Consider the following 16,451-nt stretch of genomic DNA (forward strand, 5'->3'; position numbering starts at 1 on the left):
AATTGTAGGCCTCCACAAGTCTGGTTCATCCTTGGGAGCAATTTCCAAATGCCTGAAGGTACCACGTTCATCTGTACAAACAAAGGTACGCAAGTATCAACACCATGGGACCACGCAGCCATCATACCGCTCAGGAAGGATACTTGTTCTGTCTCCTGAGATGAACGTACTTTGGTGCGAAAAGTGCAAATCAATCCCAGAACAACAGCAAAGGACCTTGTGAAGATGCTGGAGGAAACAGGTACAAAATTATCTATATCCACAGTAAAACAAGTCCAATATCGACATAACCTGAAAGGCCGCTCAGCAAGGAAGAAGCCACTGCTCCAAAACTGCCATAAAAAAGCCAGACTATGGTTTGCAACTGCACATGGGGACAAAGATCGTACTTTTTGGAGAAATGTCCTCTGGTCTGATGAAACAAAAATAGAACTGCTTGGCCATAATCATTGTTATGTTTGGAGGAAAAGGGGGAAGGCTTGCAAACCGAAGAACACCATCCCAACCGTGAAACACGGGGGTGGCAGCATCATGTTATGGGGGTGATTTACCGCAGGAGGACTGGTGCACTTCACAAAATAGATGGCATCATGAGGATGGAAAATTATGTGGATATATTGAAGCAACATCTCAAGACATCAGTCTTGAAGTTAAAGCTTGGTTGCAAATGGGTCTTCCAAATGAACAATGACCCCAAGCATACTTCCAAAGTTGTGACAAAATGGCTTAAGGACAACAAAGTCAAGGTATTGGAGTGGCCATCACAAAGCCCTGACCTCAATCCTATAGAAATTTGTGGGCAGAACTGAAAAAGCGTGTGCGAGCAAGGAGACCTACAAACCTGATTGTTACACCAGCTCTGTCAGGAGGAATGTGCCAGAATTCACCCAACTTATTGTGGGAAGCTTGTGGAAGGGTCCTGAAAAATTTGACCCAAGTTAAACAATTTAAAGGCAATGCTACCAAATACTAATTGAGTGTATGTAAACTTCTGACCCACTAGGAATGTGATGAAAGAAATGAAAGCTGAAATAAATAATTATCTCTGCTATTCTTCTGACATTTCACATTCTTAAAATAAAGTGGTGATCCTAACTGACCTAAGACAGGGATTTTTTACTCAGATTAAATGTCAGGTATTGTGAAAAACTGAGTTTAAATGTATTTGGCTAAGGTGTATGTAAACTTTTGACTACAACTGTATACAGTGCACTACTTTTGGCCCTATATAGGTACTATGGTGCCATGGCACAAAGTGGTGCACTTTAAAGGGAACAGTGTGCCATTTCAGACACAGCCAAAAATGCTAACCATTTATAACATCTCATTGGTCTTTCATTCTGACCTCTGTTCTGTCTTGTCCTCCCTCAGCCTCCCGCTCCCCGAAATCTGGCTCGCAGGACTCGGTGCAGTACCTGGACACGTCATCTGTCTCCATGCCCGCCCAGAAAACATCAGGCCTCGCCCCGCTCTTCCCCATCGACGGTACGAACAATGACAACAATCAACAAACTATATTTATAAACAAGTGGAGACAGGTTGTGGTAGTTGAAGTAGTAGTGACGACAACGAAATTGCTCATGATAATAAGTATTTATAAAAACAGACTTTCATACATTTGGCTGAAAGCAAATCTCCGGTCTCCATTTGTTTTCACTTTGCTTATCGAGTCTATATTAAGTCATGAAAATGGCCCCAACTGTCATCAGGACAGGGTCACCTGTACAAGAACCAGACAGGTGTTTTGTGGGAATCTGTTCCAAGTGGTTGGGGTTTTCCAGTGGCTTATTGTTCCCCTGTGTGTTTAAAAAAATATATATCTCTGTCTCTCATTCTGTCTGTCTGTTCTACAGTGAACGAGATCCTCTGCATGGCTGCCAAAGAACGATCAGCAGAGAGTCCAGGCACCACGGAAGATGGCAAGAGTAAAGGTGTGTGTCTGTGAAATGTGTGTTTGTGGGAGGGAGCTTGTGTGTATTAGAGGTCAGACACGCCTCGACAATGAATGGTTAAAGCACCTGCTGGGTGTCGATGAACGGGGATTCAACATGTCGACACCGTTGGAAAATGACGGCAGATATTCTGGTTGGTAGGATGGCTGGTGGCCACTCCCTATTTTTTAACTGTTTGCTGTCGCGGGGTCTCACCTCAAAAAGTGTGTGCATGTTAGTGTCAATTAGCTGTTGTCGCAGATGAGAAGAGTATTCCTGTAGAAAAGTATTTGTTTGTTTGCCATAAGGTGCTGTCTGAAAGAAAAGTGCAGTCAAAAACACCCACATTACATTCTCCCCTGCTAGAGAACTTTTTTGTATCCTTTCTCTCCCCCTTGTCTCTCAGCTCCCTCCATTCAGCAAAGGTCACAAATTGAAGAGCTGCGGAAATTCGGCAAAGAATTCAGGGTAAGACTTCTGTCACTGCTCCTTAGCCATGTGTGAACAAGAAATCTGCAATTACCTCTGAGTCTAAATTCTCTTGGTGAAAATAATTGTTCTGTCAAGTCCTGGGCTGGTGGTATTTCAAGAAGCAGGACCAAGTTGGACAGATAAACTCAGCAAAAAAAGAAACCTCCTGTTTTCAGGACCCTGTCTTTCAAAGATAATTCATAAAAATCCAAATAACTTCACAGATCTTCATTGTAAGGGTTTAAACACTGTTTCCCATGCTTGTTCAATGAACCATAAACAGTTAATGAACATGCACCTGTGGAACGGTCGTTAAGACACTAACAGCTTACAAACGGTAGGCAATTAAGGTCACAGTTATGAAAACTTAGGACGCTAAAGAGGCCTTTCTACTGACTCTGAAAACACCAAAAGAAAGATGCCCAGGAGGGTCCCTGCTCATCTGTGTGAAGGTGCCTTAGGCATGCTGCAGGAGGCATGAGGACTGCAGATGTGGTCAGGGCAATACATTTCAATGTCCATACTGTGAGACGCCTAAGACAGGGAGACAGGATGGACAGCTGATCGTCCACGCAGTGGCAGACCACTGTGCAGAACACCTGCACAGGATCGGTACATCCGGATATCACACCTGCGGGACAGGTACAGGATGGCAACAACATCTGCCCGAGTTACACCAGGAACGCAGAATCCCTCCATCAGTGCTCAGACTGTCCGCAATAGGCTGAGAAAGGCTGGACTGAGGGCTTGTTGTAAGGCAGGTCCTCACCAGACATCACCGTCATCAAAGTCGCTTATGGGCACAAACCCACCGTCGCTGGACCAGACAGGACTGGCAAAAAGTGCTCTTCACTGACGAGTCGCGGTCTCACCAGGGGTGATGGTCGGATTCGCGTTTATCGTCGAAGGAATGAGCGTTACACTGAGGCCTGTACTCTGAAGCGGGATCGATTTGGAGGTGAAGGGTCTGTCGCGGTGTGTCACAGCATCATCGGACTGAGCTTGTTGTCATTGCAGGCAATCTCAACGCTGTGTGTTACAGGGAAGACATCCTCCTCCCTCATGTGGTACCCTTCCTGCAGGCTCATCCTTACATGACCCTCTAGCATGACAATGCCACCAGCAATACAGATTGTTCTGTGCGTGATTTCCTGCAAGACAGGAATGTCAGGGTTCTACCATGGTCCCCAGAAATGTCCGGGAACCTGCAGTTGCCTTGTTACCCCACTCTTCCACCATCTCACAGCAAGAACTGGCAAATCTGGTGCTGTCCATGAGGAGGAGATACGCTGCAGTACTTAATGCAGCTGGTGGCCACACCAGACACTGACTGTTACTTTTGATTTTGGCCCCCCCTTTGTTCAGGGACACATTATTCCATTTCTGTTAGTCTGTGGAACTTGTTCAGGTTATGTCTGTTGAATCTTGTTATGTTCATACAAATATGTTAGGTTTGCTGAAAATAAGCGCAGTTGACAGTGAGAGGACGTTCCCTTTTTGGCTGAGTTTATTCACTTTTATAAGTAGTCAGAAATAAATTACTTACATTTCTAGTTTATAACCCATTTCTACTGTTAAACCCTTTTAAACATGTGTTTGTAAATTAACTTGGAAATGTATTTTGAGAAATGCAAGTGGTCTAGCACCCCTTACTAAAGTTTCATACTCCTTGTCATTTTTTTCCCTCTTGTTTCTTTCTTTTTAGCATAGAGTGCATTTGGTTGTACTTGCTTTGTATGAATTGGCTGTATAAATAAAGATTGATTTGATGTGATTCTCCTCAGCTTCAGCCCAGCGGATGTGGCTCCAGTGCTGCAGCGGTATCTCCCTCTGACACGGCCAAGTCCTTCCCCTCGTACCCCAGCCCCGCCACCTCAGACTCCAAACAGACCCTCGCCCCCCAAAGTACTTCCCAGCCCTCCGCTTCCCCCTCAGGGGACCCTGCCAAGGAGCCCAGTTCCAGCGCAGCCGCTACCACCGCCAGCCCCATTTCAGACAGGCAATTGCCAGGACAATCCCAGTCAGCCAGGACCCCAGGAAGTGAGGAGTCCAGACAGGAGAAGGCAGAGCGAGTGGAGGGTGTGATTGAGTGAGTTTTGCTGAAGACTGAAAGGAGAATTCTTTCTGGTAGTGCTGAGCGATTAACCAAAATGTCAGTTATTTTTCATTTTTTTAAACAACTAATTGACCAAAGTCGGTTCAATTATTAGAATTCCATTTAGTTTGTTTTTTTCTTCTTCTGTGAGCTCAACATGCAGTTTATCTAGAAATGAATCAGATCAAGCCCAAACTGTGCAATGTAGTAGGGAGTTGTAGTTCCCAACAGGCCAAAATTCGACATAGTTTAGCCAATGACCAAAATCCATTGCGCGTCTACTTGTCAAGACACTGAAATGGAGAGAAGAGAAAGAAGACTTGCGATCAAGAGGGATAAAGAGCAGTTGCCCCACGAGGTATCCCTACCTGAAAATACATAATCTAAGTGATTGATAGTTGGTATTCAGCAGTCATAAGTATACATAGACAGCAGCTCTATAGAAATTAGAAATATTTTATTGAAGCAGTAATGGGCAGTCACTACCATCATGGGACTTTTAATAATTGTTTCATTCTGTTAAAGCATTCAACTCACATACTACATGCATTTTATGTTTAAAATGATCTAAACCTAAATCGATAACCGGGATAATAAAAAATAAAAAAATCTAAACTGAATTTACCTCAAAAAGCACATCGCCCAGCACTACTTTCTGGTTTATAGATGGATTTGGTTACAGAGCAGTGGATATCATTGTGTATACAGTACTAACAGTGTTCTCTCTCTCACTCTCTCAGTCAAGTCAGGAAGTCAACTCTGAATCCCAACGCCAAAGAGTTCAACCCAAACAAAGTCGCGCTCACTCTGGTAAGCAAGAAGGTGTAATGACATGTCAAGAAGAACAAAATAATTAGGATCTAAAATGTCTTGATGTCTACTAACCAAACGATGACTTTGTCTTGACGTGTGGCTCAGTTGGTAGAGTATGGCGCTTGCTCATGACTGTCAGTCGCTTTGGTTAAAAGCGTCCGCTATCTACTGTATCTATACTATGAAACACTGTCTAGACGCGCCTATGTACCAAACGATGTCTAGAGGTCTACGCACGAAATGGTGTAGGGTAGGGATGGGCAACTTCGATCGGGGGGGAAGGCCACAAAAACTCATTATGAGGGGCCGCAGTGGCTCGTGGGTCCGCATACCCACACATGCAGTCAGACTTTTTTTTTGAGAACCCTAAGTGTTTTGCATTTTTTGAGTGTCTAACCAGGTTTCTATCTAACCATTTCATGTGGATGATTTACCTGATGCATGAAAAAAAGTCAAGGCCGTCTGATGGAAAAAGGATATGCCGTTACAATTTGATAAATGCAGACAGACAATTTGTTTGTTCAACCTGGTGGGCTCTTTTTTTGTGTCCAGTAAAATGAATTATGCGAGATTGTGGTGGAAATGCCTTTTAAATTGATATAATATTGATATAATAACCGCAATATTGAAGTCGACTTGGAGTCACGCGATGATATGTCGTGTGATTCTCCCACTACGACTTGGAAAGCCATGCAGTTTATTAGGCTACAGATGAAATAAGTTATGATGAACTTCACAGGGTGGTGAAATTGCATGTGATGTTTCTTTCCAATAAAATATCTAGGGTCCTATTTCCGTGACATGATGATCGATGCTTCGCTGCCGTTTGACAAATAACAAGAATTTTCACTCTTATCCATAATTATCTCATAATGTACAGTCCTGTGAAAAAGTATTTGCCCCCTTTCTAAGTTTCTCTAGTTTTAAATTGTTTTTATATACTGAATGTTATCAGATCTTCAACCAGATCCTAATATTAGATAAAGGGAACCTGAGTTTACAAATAACCAAAAAAATGGAGACTTAATTTATTTATTTAACACATGTATGCACCATTCAATTCCCCTGTGTGAAAAAGTAATTGCACCTTTCCACTCATTAACTGGTTGTACCACCTTTAGCTGCAATGACTCCAACCAAATGCTTCCTTTCAGTTGTTGATCAGTCTCATATCGCTGTGAAGGAATTTTGGCCCACTTATGGCATGCAGAACTGCTTTAACTTAGCAACATTTGTGGGTTTTCAAGCATGAACTGCTCGTTTCAAGTCCTGCCACATTATCTCAATTGGGATTAGGTCTGGACTATGACGAGGCCATTCTAAAACTTCAAATTTGTTGCTTTTTAACCATTTTTATGGAGACTTGATTGTGTGTTTTGGATCATTGTCTTGCTGCATGACCCAACTGCGCTTCAGCTCACAGACGGATGGCCTGACATTCTCCTGTAGAATTCTCTGATACAGAGCAGAAATCATGGTTCCTTCTTTTAAGGCATGTCGTCCAGGTCCTGAGGCAGCAAAGCATCCCCAAACCATCTCACTACCACCACCACGCTTAACCGTTGGTATAAGGTTCTTACTGTGGAATGCAGTGTTTGGTTTTCGCCAGGCATAATGGGACCCATGTCGTCCAAAAAGTTATACTTTTGACTCATCTGTCCATAGAACATTCTTCCAAGAGTCTTGATGATCATCCAGGTGCTTTTGGCAAACTTGAGTCAACTTTTTGGACGAGATGGGTCCATTTTTATTTCTGCCGGAAACCTAACACTGCATATTAGGTTTTGGTTGAAGATCTGATAACATTCAGTGTCAGAAATATGCAAAAATAGAGAAAATCAGAAAGAGGGAAAATACTTTTTCACAGCCACTGTTAGTTGCCTACCTGCACTGTATCTGCGAGCTGTTGGCTAGAGCGCACGTGCCAAGACCAGAGTGGGTACATTTGTTTTTGTGACAAAACCATCAGAGTTGAAAATGCGATGGAAACCATTTCACTTGTATTTTTCATTCGGTACATGGAGAATTTAACCGCAGACATTATTTTTATGTACGCAACGTCATCACGCACCTACTTTTATTCGCAATAAGTCCGTTTGATGGAAACACATCTCTGGTGGGAAAATGCGCATATTTTATGCAGATTTTAAACTTTGCATGAAAATCTGTTGTATATTGGATGGAAACCTAGCTGTCTGACATAAGAGATTGCTGTTGCACAAAAATCAACAAGAAAAACATTTGCACCGTGTGTATTCTACTATTCTAACTCAATTTTTAAAAATAATACATTTGCCCATCCCTGTTGTAGGGTAAAGTTGCCCGTAGATACTTATTTTTGTGTCCATTTGACATTTTCCCCACTAATGATTGAGGATTGGGGTAGGGATGGGCATTTGAAATCATTTCCATATTCAAATAATGTCATTCATTTTGGGGAGATATCGAATATTCAAATAACCATGCCCATCCCTAGATTGGGGGAGGGGAAGCTGATCTTATCTGTATCGAGGGGAAAGTTCACCCTGGAGTGTACCAAACACTGCCTAGACATCTACTTACCAAACGAATATAAATGGTTCTTCCCCTTCCCTCTGTGTCTGCAGACGAAGCCCAACCCTTCACCCACGCCTCCCCGGCCACCCCCTCCCAGCCCTGCGGTGGTGCTGCAGCACCCAGGCAGCCAGGGTCCCATCTACAACGCCCCCTACCTCTCCTACATCTCCCAGATCCACTCTGTACAGGTAACGCACACACACTTCTGACACTGTGATTGAATTGACTGCATGCTGTGGGACATTCTGTTTCCCCATCAAATACTGCTCTCCCTGTTTGTATGAATGTGAGGCTTTGGGATTATTGGTAATATTATACTTGATTATAAACTGGGTAGTTCGAGCCCCGAATGCTGATTGGCTGACAGCCGTGGTATATCAGACCGTATACTACGGGTATGACAAAACATTTATTTGTAATGCTGTAATGACATTGGTAACCAGTTTATAATCGCAATAAGGCACCTCGGGTGTTTATGGTATATGGCCAATATACCACGGCTAAGGGTGGTATCCAGGCACTCCGCGTTCCTTATTGCTTAATTATAGTCAATGCTATACTTGAGTTTCACCAGTGGTGATGTAGTGTGTGACTATATACAGTGTTACGCTATTGTTTGAGCGCATTTTAGGATCTAGTACGAGTTCATGTTAAAATTGCCTAAATCCCCTCATTGAAAAGCCAATGCGGCTTGTAGCTTCGTGTTGACCTCTTGTCTCCTGGCTTCTGTTTCCCTCCAGCCTCCACATATGTACCAGTATACCATGTCTACAGTCTGCCAGGGTAAATACCCCCGAGTCAAAGGTATGCGCGCTCTGCACGCCTCCTCTCCGACTCCCTACCAGTGTGCATGCATTGTTTACACCTTGACATACTCTAGCCTGGTCCCAGATCTGTTTGTGCTGTCTGGCCAACTACTGTGGTCAGTCTGAGTTGGCAAGACATTACAAACAGGGGCTCCCAAGAGGCGCAGCGGTCTAAGGTACTGCATCTCAGTGCTAAGGGCGTCACTGCAGACCCTGGTTTGATCCCGGGCTGTATCACAACCGAACGTGATCGGGAGTCCCATAGGGTGGCGCACAATTGGCATCGTGTTGTCCGGGTTAAGGGAGGCCGGGGCAGGCCGTCATTGTAAACAAGAATTTGTTCTTAACTGGCTTGCCTAGTTAAATTAAGGTAAAAAAAGGGAACACTAAAATATCACATCCTAGATCTGAATGAATGAAATATTCTTATTAAATACTTTTGTCTTTACATAGTTTAATGTGCTGACAACAAAACCACACAAAAATGAACAATGGAACAATCAAATTTATCAACCCATGGGGGTCTGGTTTGGAGTCAAAATTAAAGTGGAAAACCACACTACAGGCTGATCCAACTTGGATGTAATGTCCTTAAAACAAGTCAAAATGAGGCTCAGTAGTGTGTGTGGCCTCCACGTGCCTGTATGACCTCCCTACAACGCCTGGGCATGCTCCTGATGAGGTGGCGGATGGTCTCCTGAGGGATCTCCTCCCAGACCTGGACTAAAGCATCCGCCAACTCCTGGACATTCTGTGGTGCAACGTGGTGTTGGTGGATGGAACGAGACATGATGTCCCAGATGTGCTCAATTGGATTCACGTCTGGGGAACGGGCGGGCCAGTCCAATGCCTTCCTCTTGCAGGAACTGCTGACACACTCCAGCCACATGAGGTCTAGCATTGTCTTGCATTTGGAGGAACCCAGGGCCAACCGCACCAGCATATGGTCTCACAAGGGGTCTGAGGATCTCATCTCGGTACCTAATGGCAGTCAGGCTACCTCTGGCGAGCACATGGAGGGCTGTGCGGCCCCCCCAAGAAATGCCACCCCACACCATGACTGACCCACCGCCAAACCGGTCATACTGGAGGATGTTGCAGGCAGCAGAACGTTCTCCACGGCCTCTCCAGACTCTCACATCTGTCACATGCTCAGTGTGAACCTGCTTTCATCTGTAAAGAGCACAGGGCGCCAGTGGCGAATTTGCCAATCTTGGTGTTCTCTGGCAAATGCCAAACGTCCTGCACGGTGTTGGGCTGTAAGCACAACCCCCACCTGTGGACATCGGGCCCTCATACCACCCTCATGGAGTCGGTTTCTGACCGTTTGAGCAGACACATGCACATTTGTGGCCTGCTGGAAGTCATTTTGCAGGGCTCTGGCAGTGCTCCTCCTGCTCTTCCTTGCACAAAGGTGGAGGTAGCGGTCCTGCTGCTGGGTTGTTGCCATCCTACGGCCTCCTCCACATCTCCTGATGTACAGGCCTGTCTCCTGGTAGCGCCTCCATGCTCTGGACACTACGCTGACAGACACAGCAAACCTTCTTGCCACAGCTCGCATTGATGTGCCATCCTGGATGAGCTGCACTCCAGGAGCCACTTGTGTGGGTTGTAGACTCCGTCTCATGCTACCACTAGAGTGAAATCACCGCCAGCATTCAAAAGTGACCAAAACATCAGCCATGAAGCATAGGAACTGAGAAGTGGTCTGTGGTCACCACCTGCAGAACCACTCCTTTATTGGGGGTGTCTTGCTAATTGCCTATAATTCCCACCTGTTGTCTATTCCATTTGCACACCTGCATGTCAAATTTATTGTCAATCAGTGTTGCTTCCTAAGTGGGCAGTTTGATTTCACGTTACATTGTGTTGTTTAAGTGTTCCCTTTATTTTTTTGAGCAGTGTATATATATATATATCTTACTTACCTTACGAATACTTATTATTATTATTACTACTTCTTTGTATTCTAACTTCTTCATCTACTAATGCATGGCAAACTGTTGTAGTTCTATAGTAAAGTTGAATGTCGGGCAAAACTAGTAGTGAATTTATCCTTGTTCCGAAGTTTCAATCGTAAGCACGTAATGTAATTTCCCCCTGGGGATCAAATCAGTTCTTTATTGTTCTTTTTAAAGCATGTTCATATCTGCTAGTGCGTCAGAGTTCCCCTCCCTGTCAACGTTGTTATGCAGTCATGTTTTGGTCTCCCCCAGGCTTAGGGTTGGGGGCCCCCCGCTCGGACCATGGCAACTCTGGCCCGCCGCAAGCCATGCTACAGGCGGCAGGGTCTGCAGCCGGAGCCCCCCTGGTGCCGTCGCCCTACCCCCAGCCCTACCTGCAGTACAGCCAGCAGCAGGTCATCCAGGCCATGACGCCTTACCCAGGACAGGTCAGTATGTGGGTGGGTGGGAAGGTGTGTGGAGAAGTGGGTGGGAAGGTGGGTGAGTGTGTGTGTGGGTGGGAAGGTGTGTGTTTGTCCGTGTCTATGGCTGTACTGTGCGGGTGGGGGGTCATACCTCAATTTCCTATCCCCAGAGTTTTTTGAATCGAACTGCCTCCCTTTGCCTTAGTGGTTATCCAGTTTTGGTCATCATAACTGTAGCGGTCAAATACTGAAAACAATGTCTCTGTCTTTCTCGGTGTCTCACCCACTCTCCCTTCCCCAGCCAATGTACTCCATGCTGCAGGGCGGTGCGAGGTTGTTGGGCCAGGGAGGGAGTCACCCCCAGGTCATGGGACCTCCAGGGGGCCCCCAGTTCCCCGGCCAAGGTGAGGGGCCTCTGGTGCCACAGCAGGGTATCTATGGTGAGTCCAAAACTGGTTGGATCCTGGATTTAGACTGGATCATTGTTTTTGGGGGGGGTAGCCTAGTCCAAAATCTGTTTGATGTTTGTGCTGTATAGCCAACCAACGACCATAGGAGTTGTGTATGCAGCCCAAACACATCTTGTACCAGGCTACTGGATCATTGTTTTGGGAAATTTATCATGGAAAGTGTCTTCAGCTCCCTCTCTCGCCCCTCTCTAGCCCCCCAGTCGTTCTCCCATCACCAGGGTGCAGTGCACCAGCCCCGGCCCTCCAGCACCCCTACGTGTAACCATCCCCCCCCCCAGCAGCACGCCCCCAGCCCTGGACAGGTAAAACCAACACCCCTCATCACAGCTTGAAATCTCACCATCCCTCTCCGGACCGCATACCAGTTCTAGAACATACCCCTTTTTGTCTTGGCCACGTTTTTTTTTTATCACATACAGTGTTGTTGGGCCTTTTGAAGGGCCATGTTAAAGGTATACTCAGACAGCGATAGGACAAGTGGGCTGACTTTCAATACAAAGAGCGTGAAGCAAGAGATGAATCTTCTCAACTGTTGTCGTCACACAGCTATCACAATCTGCAGTATCTTTGTTTCACACTACTACTCATGGTCACGTCATATTGCTGAGTCTGAGCTTTTTTATCCTATGCTAATGATTTCCTTCTCCATCTCTACCCAGTCGGGACCCCAAACCCAGTCTCTATATCACTCCGGGGCGCTCTCAGCCCCCACCCCTTCTAATATTCCCCCGGGACAAACATCGCCCCAGGGCTCGTTCCCCCTTCAGGGCTACAGCCTGCATGGCCACCAGGGAATCCCGCACACGTACCCCGGTCTGGGGCAGATAACACAGGTACATTTACACTGCTGGAGTTACTCTGGGTTCTGTTCATTAGGGTACATGTTTTAAAACATTTTGCAACATAACATTTAAATGTGCCTTTCTTATTGGAAAAGTCCAGGTAGTCCCTCCATGTTTCAGTATTTGTTTTTCATATAACCCTGGTTATGACTGTAACCAGAGATAATAATGTTGTTGATCTTATCAGGAATTCCTCACTTTTCTGACAGCATCCTTTATTCTTTCATAATTCAAATTGGCTCACCCACAAACAGATATCCTTCTTTTTCTGTGTTGCATATCTATTCGAAGATGTCAAAAATATATTATCTAATGCCAGATTTGTAAAGTAAACACCTTTTGGAAGGAGTGAAAAAAATAAATAAATTTCCATCCAAAATGGGTGGCAGTGGTTAAGAGCGTTGGTCCAGTAATCAAAAGGTCGCTGGTTCGAATCCCCGAGCCGACTAGGTAAAACGTTTGTCTCCTTGTCCTCGAGCAAGGCACTCAACCCAAATTGCTCCTGTAAATTGCTTTGGATTAGTCTGCTAAATGACTAAAATGAAAAAGCATAACTGTCCATCAATTTCTATGCCCAAGCAATAAGGAATTTAAAGTGATTGTAAGAACACAATGTCCTAATGTTTATATTTAGGCAGATCCATGTCTTTTTACCTGTGTTTTTATATATTGTGTGACACATTTTATGTACGTTTCTGCATACTGTATGTCCCTGGTCCCTCTCCGTAGGCTCACGTCCAAGGGGCCTTGCAGGGACCCCACCACCAGGGCCAACATGGCCACCCGCAGGTAGTGATGCTCCAGGCCCCGCCCCCCCAGCACGGCCTTGGACAAGTCTCCCAGCACCCCCAACACGGCCTCCAACAAGGGGCCCACCAACACTTCTACATAGGACATCCACAAGGTATGAAGGTTCCCTAAGCTTGTATTAGTGCAGAGAAGGGAACCAGAGTGTTATACTAGGGGGCGCGACATTTCCGTAGTGCAAAAAGACCGGGGTTTGGGAAGTCAATGGTAGAAGTTAAAAATGCATCCTTAGTTGTTAATTTTCTCTAAAATCTAAAGGCACAACCTAGATTTGATTCAACGTGGGGTAAGAGTAAGCCGGTGCGGCGTCCCTGCAAAATAAATAGTGGGGCTACGCCGTATCCGGTAAAACGTGAGCCGATCACAATTAATACAAAATAACAAGAAAACTAGGCTATTACATCACTATTTTACATTACCGCATGAAATGAGTGAATTAACTTGAAACCGGGTGGTATACGCTACAACTTGTGTTGTGGTTCGACGAGAACACTTACATTTTCTCAAGGCAGAGATGAGTGGCCGAGATCGAGACGACGCGGAGGTGAGTGACAGACGTGCGCGGAAAACAGTGGATGCAATTCAATTATACAATCGCTGAATGTCATTACAATAGGCATACAGTACCAGTCAAAAGTTTGGACACACCTACTCATTCAAGGGTTTTTCTTTATAGTGGAGACATCACAACTATGAAATACCACATATGGAATCATGTAGTAAACAAAAAAAGTGTTCAACAAATGAAAATATATATTATATTTGAGATTCTTCAAAGTAACCTCAATGACAGCTTTGCACTCTTGACAAACCTAAGCACACAGCCAAGACAATGCAGGAGTTGTTTTGGGACAAGTCTCTGAATGTTCTTTAGTGGCCCAGCCAGTGCAGCGACGTTCCTCATCCAACCTGACAGAGCTTGAGAGGATCTGCAGAGAAGAATGGGAGAAATTCCATAAATTAAGATGTGCCAAGCTTGTAGCGTCATACCCAAGATGACAAGAGACTATAATCACTGCCAAAGGTGCTTCATCAAAGTAAAGGGTTTATGTAAATGAGTATTTATGTAAATTAAGTATTTCCGGTTCTATTTTTGCTTTGTCATTATTAGGCTGTAACATAGCAAAATGTGGGAGAAGTCAAGGGGTCTGAATACTTTCCGAATGCACAATTATATAACATTGAGGTCCTTGAAAATTACAATTCATTACTCGAAAAAGTCCCTGATAGTTCTTGAATTTGACTTACCAATGTTAACTTTAGATAAATACTCAGCGTTTCATTTAGAAAAGATCTCCATCTAGTCTTTATGAACCCTGCGTAAAGTTAAAGGATATATAGTCCTAGGCCTATGTTGTTGTATAGGTCGAGTTATGGGCTAATTTGAATATATTCACTTTTATATATTCGTCTAAGTACACATGTGGAACTGCATGAAAATCCTTTTTTTTTTATCAAAACATTTTGAAATGTTTATCCTAATGTGACACATTGGCCCCTTTTATTTATAGAAAGATCATATATAAAATTAATAGGGATTCAATGTGTAATTAAGCGAGCTTGCATGTCTCGTACCAGTAAGAACTTAAATCTACTTTCACCCCTGATTCAATGTCTTAAGTAGCTGAACATGTCATCACTATAACCTTGTGAAAGTTACAAACTGACACGTTTACATTTGTCAAAAACTATAGCGAATAAGTGCCTTTTCATTTGACGGGTTTGCACATGCACAGTTCAGCGCAACTCCGTTGGACCCTAGGATGTGTTTTTGCGCATGAGTTTAGCTGCCATGACATCACCTACAAGCGTGATCTGGGATTTCTATTGGAGAAGCAGTATCTGGACTTCTTTGCATATATATTGTCTTGTGCAGTCTTGTTGTTGGCCGTGTATATAGAACTTTCCTAAAAACTGTAGTTAAAAATGCTGGTTTCTAATGTGTTTTGTGATGACTGTAGTTGAAAAGTACTTTTGTAATATTTTGTTTAAAGGTACTATTACATCCTCGATAAATATCAAATAGGTGAATGGTGGCCTTTTGAACTGAAACACTACTAATCATCTTATTTTTTCATCCATAGTAATATTGTGTTAATCGATACTCAATTCTTCCTTCTGTTTTTTCCCCCACAGCGATGCAGGTACAGACGCACCCCTCTCCCTTCCACCCTCCTGGAAACTGAGCTCCTCTGTTCTCCCCTCCCAAAAGAACTGTCCCTCTGGAACGGTCCACCCCCCTCGCCCTCTGGACATGACCACACCCAACCAAGAAGTGACACAATCACGTGACACAGTGACTGGCTTGCAGGGAGAAGCGGCAAGACCTCATTGGTCAGCTACACTTCTCAGCTTCATCGTTGCTAAAGCCTTGGTTATAGCCCAACTGAGGATGATGATGATGATGATAAGCGGCGCCAACAGAAGCCGCACCCAATCCAAACCTTCGTCCCGTTCTCTCTTCCAGCTCCTTCCATTTTAAAGACAAAATACACAACCACATGAGATCATCATAGTGGAGAGAAAAGACATGGACGCCAAACGAGCGAAGGACACAACGTTTGACAACATCAAATCGCTTTGAGACTGACTCCTTTAGTTTAAGTTCCTTGATATTGGGCGAATGGACAGAAGAAATACAAACACTTGCTCAGAAATCGTTGAGTGTCGCAAAAAGGAGGAATGAATGGAACGGCATAAAAGAGGAGATTGGATTTTTACTTTAACCCAGTATCAACCCACCCTTCCCCTTTCCTCTCTCTTATAGCGAATTATGAATAATAATAATACAAATATGGAAAATACAAAAAAATACTTTAAACTACAATGACCAAAAAAAATAAAGTTTTAAACTTAACTACAGAAACACCTTGTTTGTTAAATGTATAACTTTTTTATTGGAAGAATATGTTAGTTAAGTCAAGTCTCATCTCATAATAACCACTATATGTTACACCAAAGGGAAACCATTTGTAAGACACATTTCAAGGTAAAGAAGTCACTAACAAATGAATCATGTCATTTAAACAAACAACCAAATGCAGTTCCCACAGTTAAAACCGATTTTTAAGCACGTTATCCATTGTACTTTAGTCACTTAAGAGGTTTTTGTTACACTTTTACTGGAGTTTTGTTGGCAGCTTAACAATTAACATTCACACATAGACATGTCTACACATGACGCGTGGTTGCAAAATGACAGTCCAACCCAGAGTTCTTAAATGTTCACAATTTATGTAGTAATGCGTCAAATTCTTTTATAGGGTATCGTGATATAATTTTGCCAATTTTA

General features: G+C 44.0%; 1 protein-coding gene across 1 annotated transcript in view; it reads left to right on the forward strand.

The window, feature by feature from the left end:
• The window catches only part of LOC112223852 (ataxin-2-like protein), a 55,603-nt gene extending 39,651 nt beyond the window's left edge, over positions 1 to 15,952 (forward strand). Inside the window, 13 exon segments of the mRNA XM_024387131.2 lie at positions 1,372 to 1,485; positions 1,854 to 1,931; positions 2,338 to 2,399; positions 4,187 to 4,491; positions 5,238 to 5,307; positions 7,917 to 8,054; positions 8,607 to 8,670; positions 10,889 to 11,064; positions 11,342 to 11,480; positions 11,703 to 11,812; positions 12,170 to 12,343; positions 13,082 to 13,256; positions 15,296 to 15,952. Coding sequence (XP_024242899.2) covers positions 1,372 to 1,485; positions 1,854 to 1,931; positions 2,338 to 2,399; positions 4,187 to 4,491; positions 5,238 to 5,307; positions 7,917 to 8,054; positions 8,607 to 8,670; positions 10,889 to 11,064; positions 11,342 to 11,480; positions 11,703 to 11,812; positions 12,170 to 12,343; positions 13,082 to 13,256; positions 15,296 to 15,345 — 1,655 coding nt within the window. The 3' untranslated portion in view covers positions 15,346 to 15,952.
• Positions 15,953 to 16,451: the final 499 nt, after the last annotated feature.

Source organism: Oncorhynchus tshawytscha, linkage group LG24 (assembly GCF_018296145.1).
Source record: "Oncorhynchus tshawytscha isolate Ot180627B linkage group LG24, Otsh_v2.0, whole genome shotgun sequence".
NCBI classification, from domain to species: Eukaryota; Metazoa; Chordata; class Actinopteri; order Salmoniformes; family Salmonidae; genus Oncorhynchus; species Oncorhynchus tshawytscha.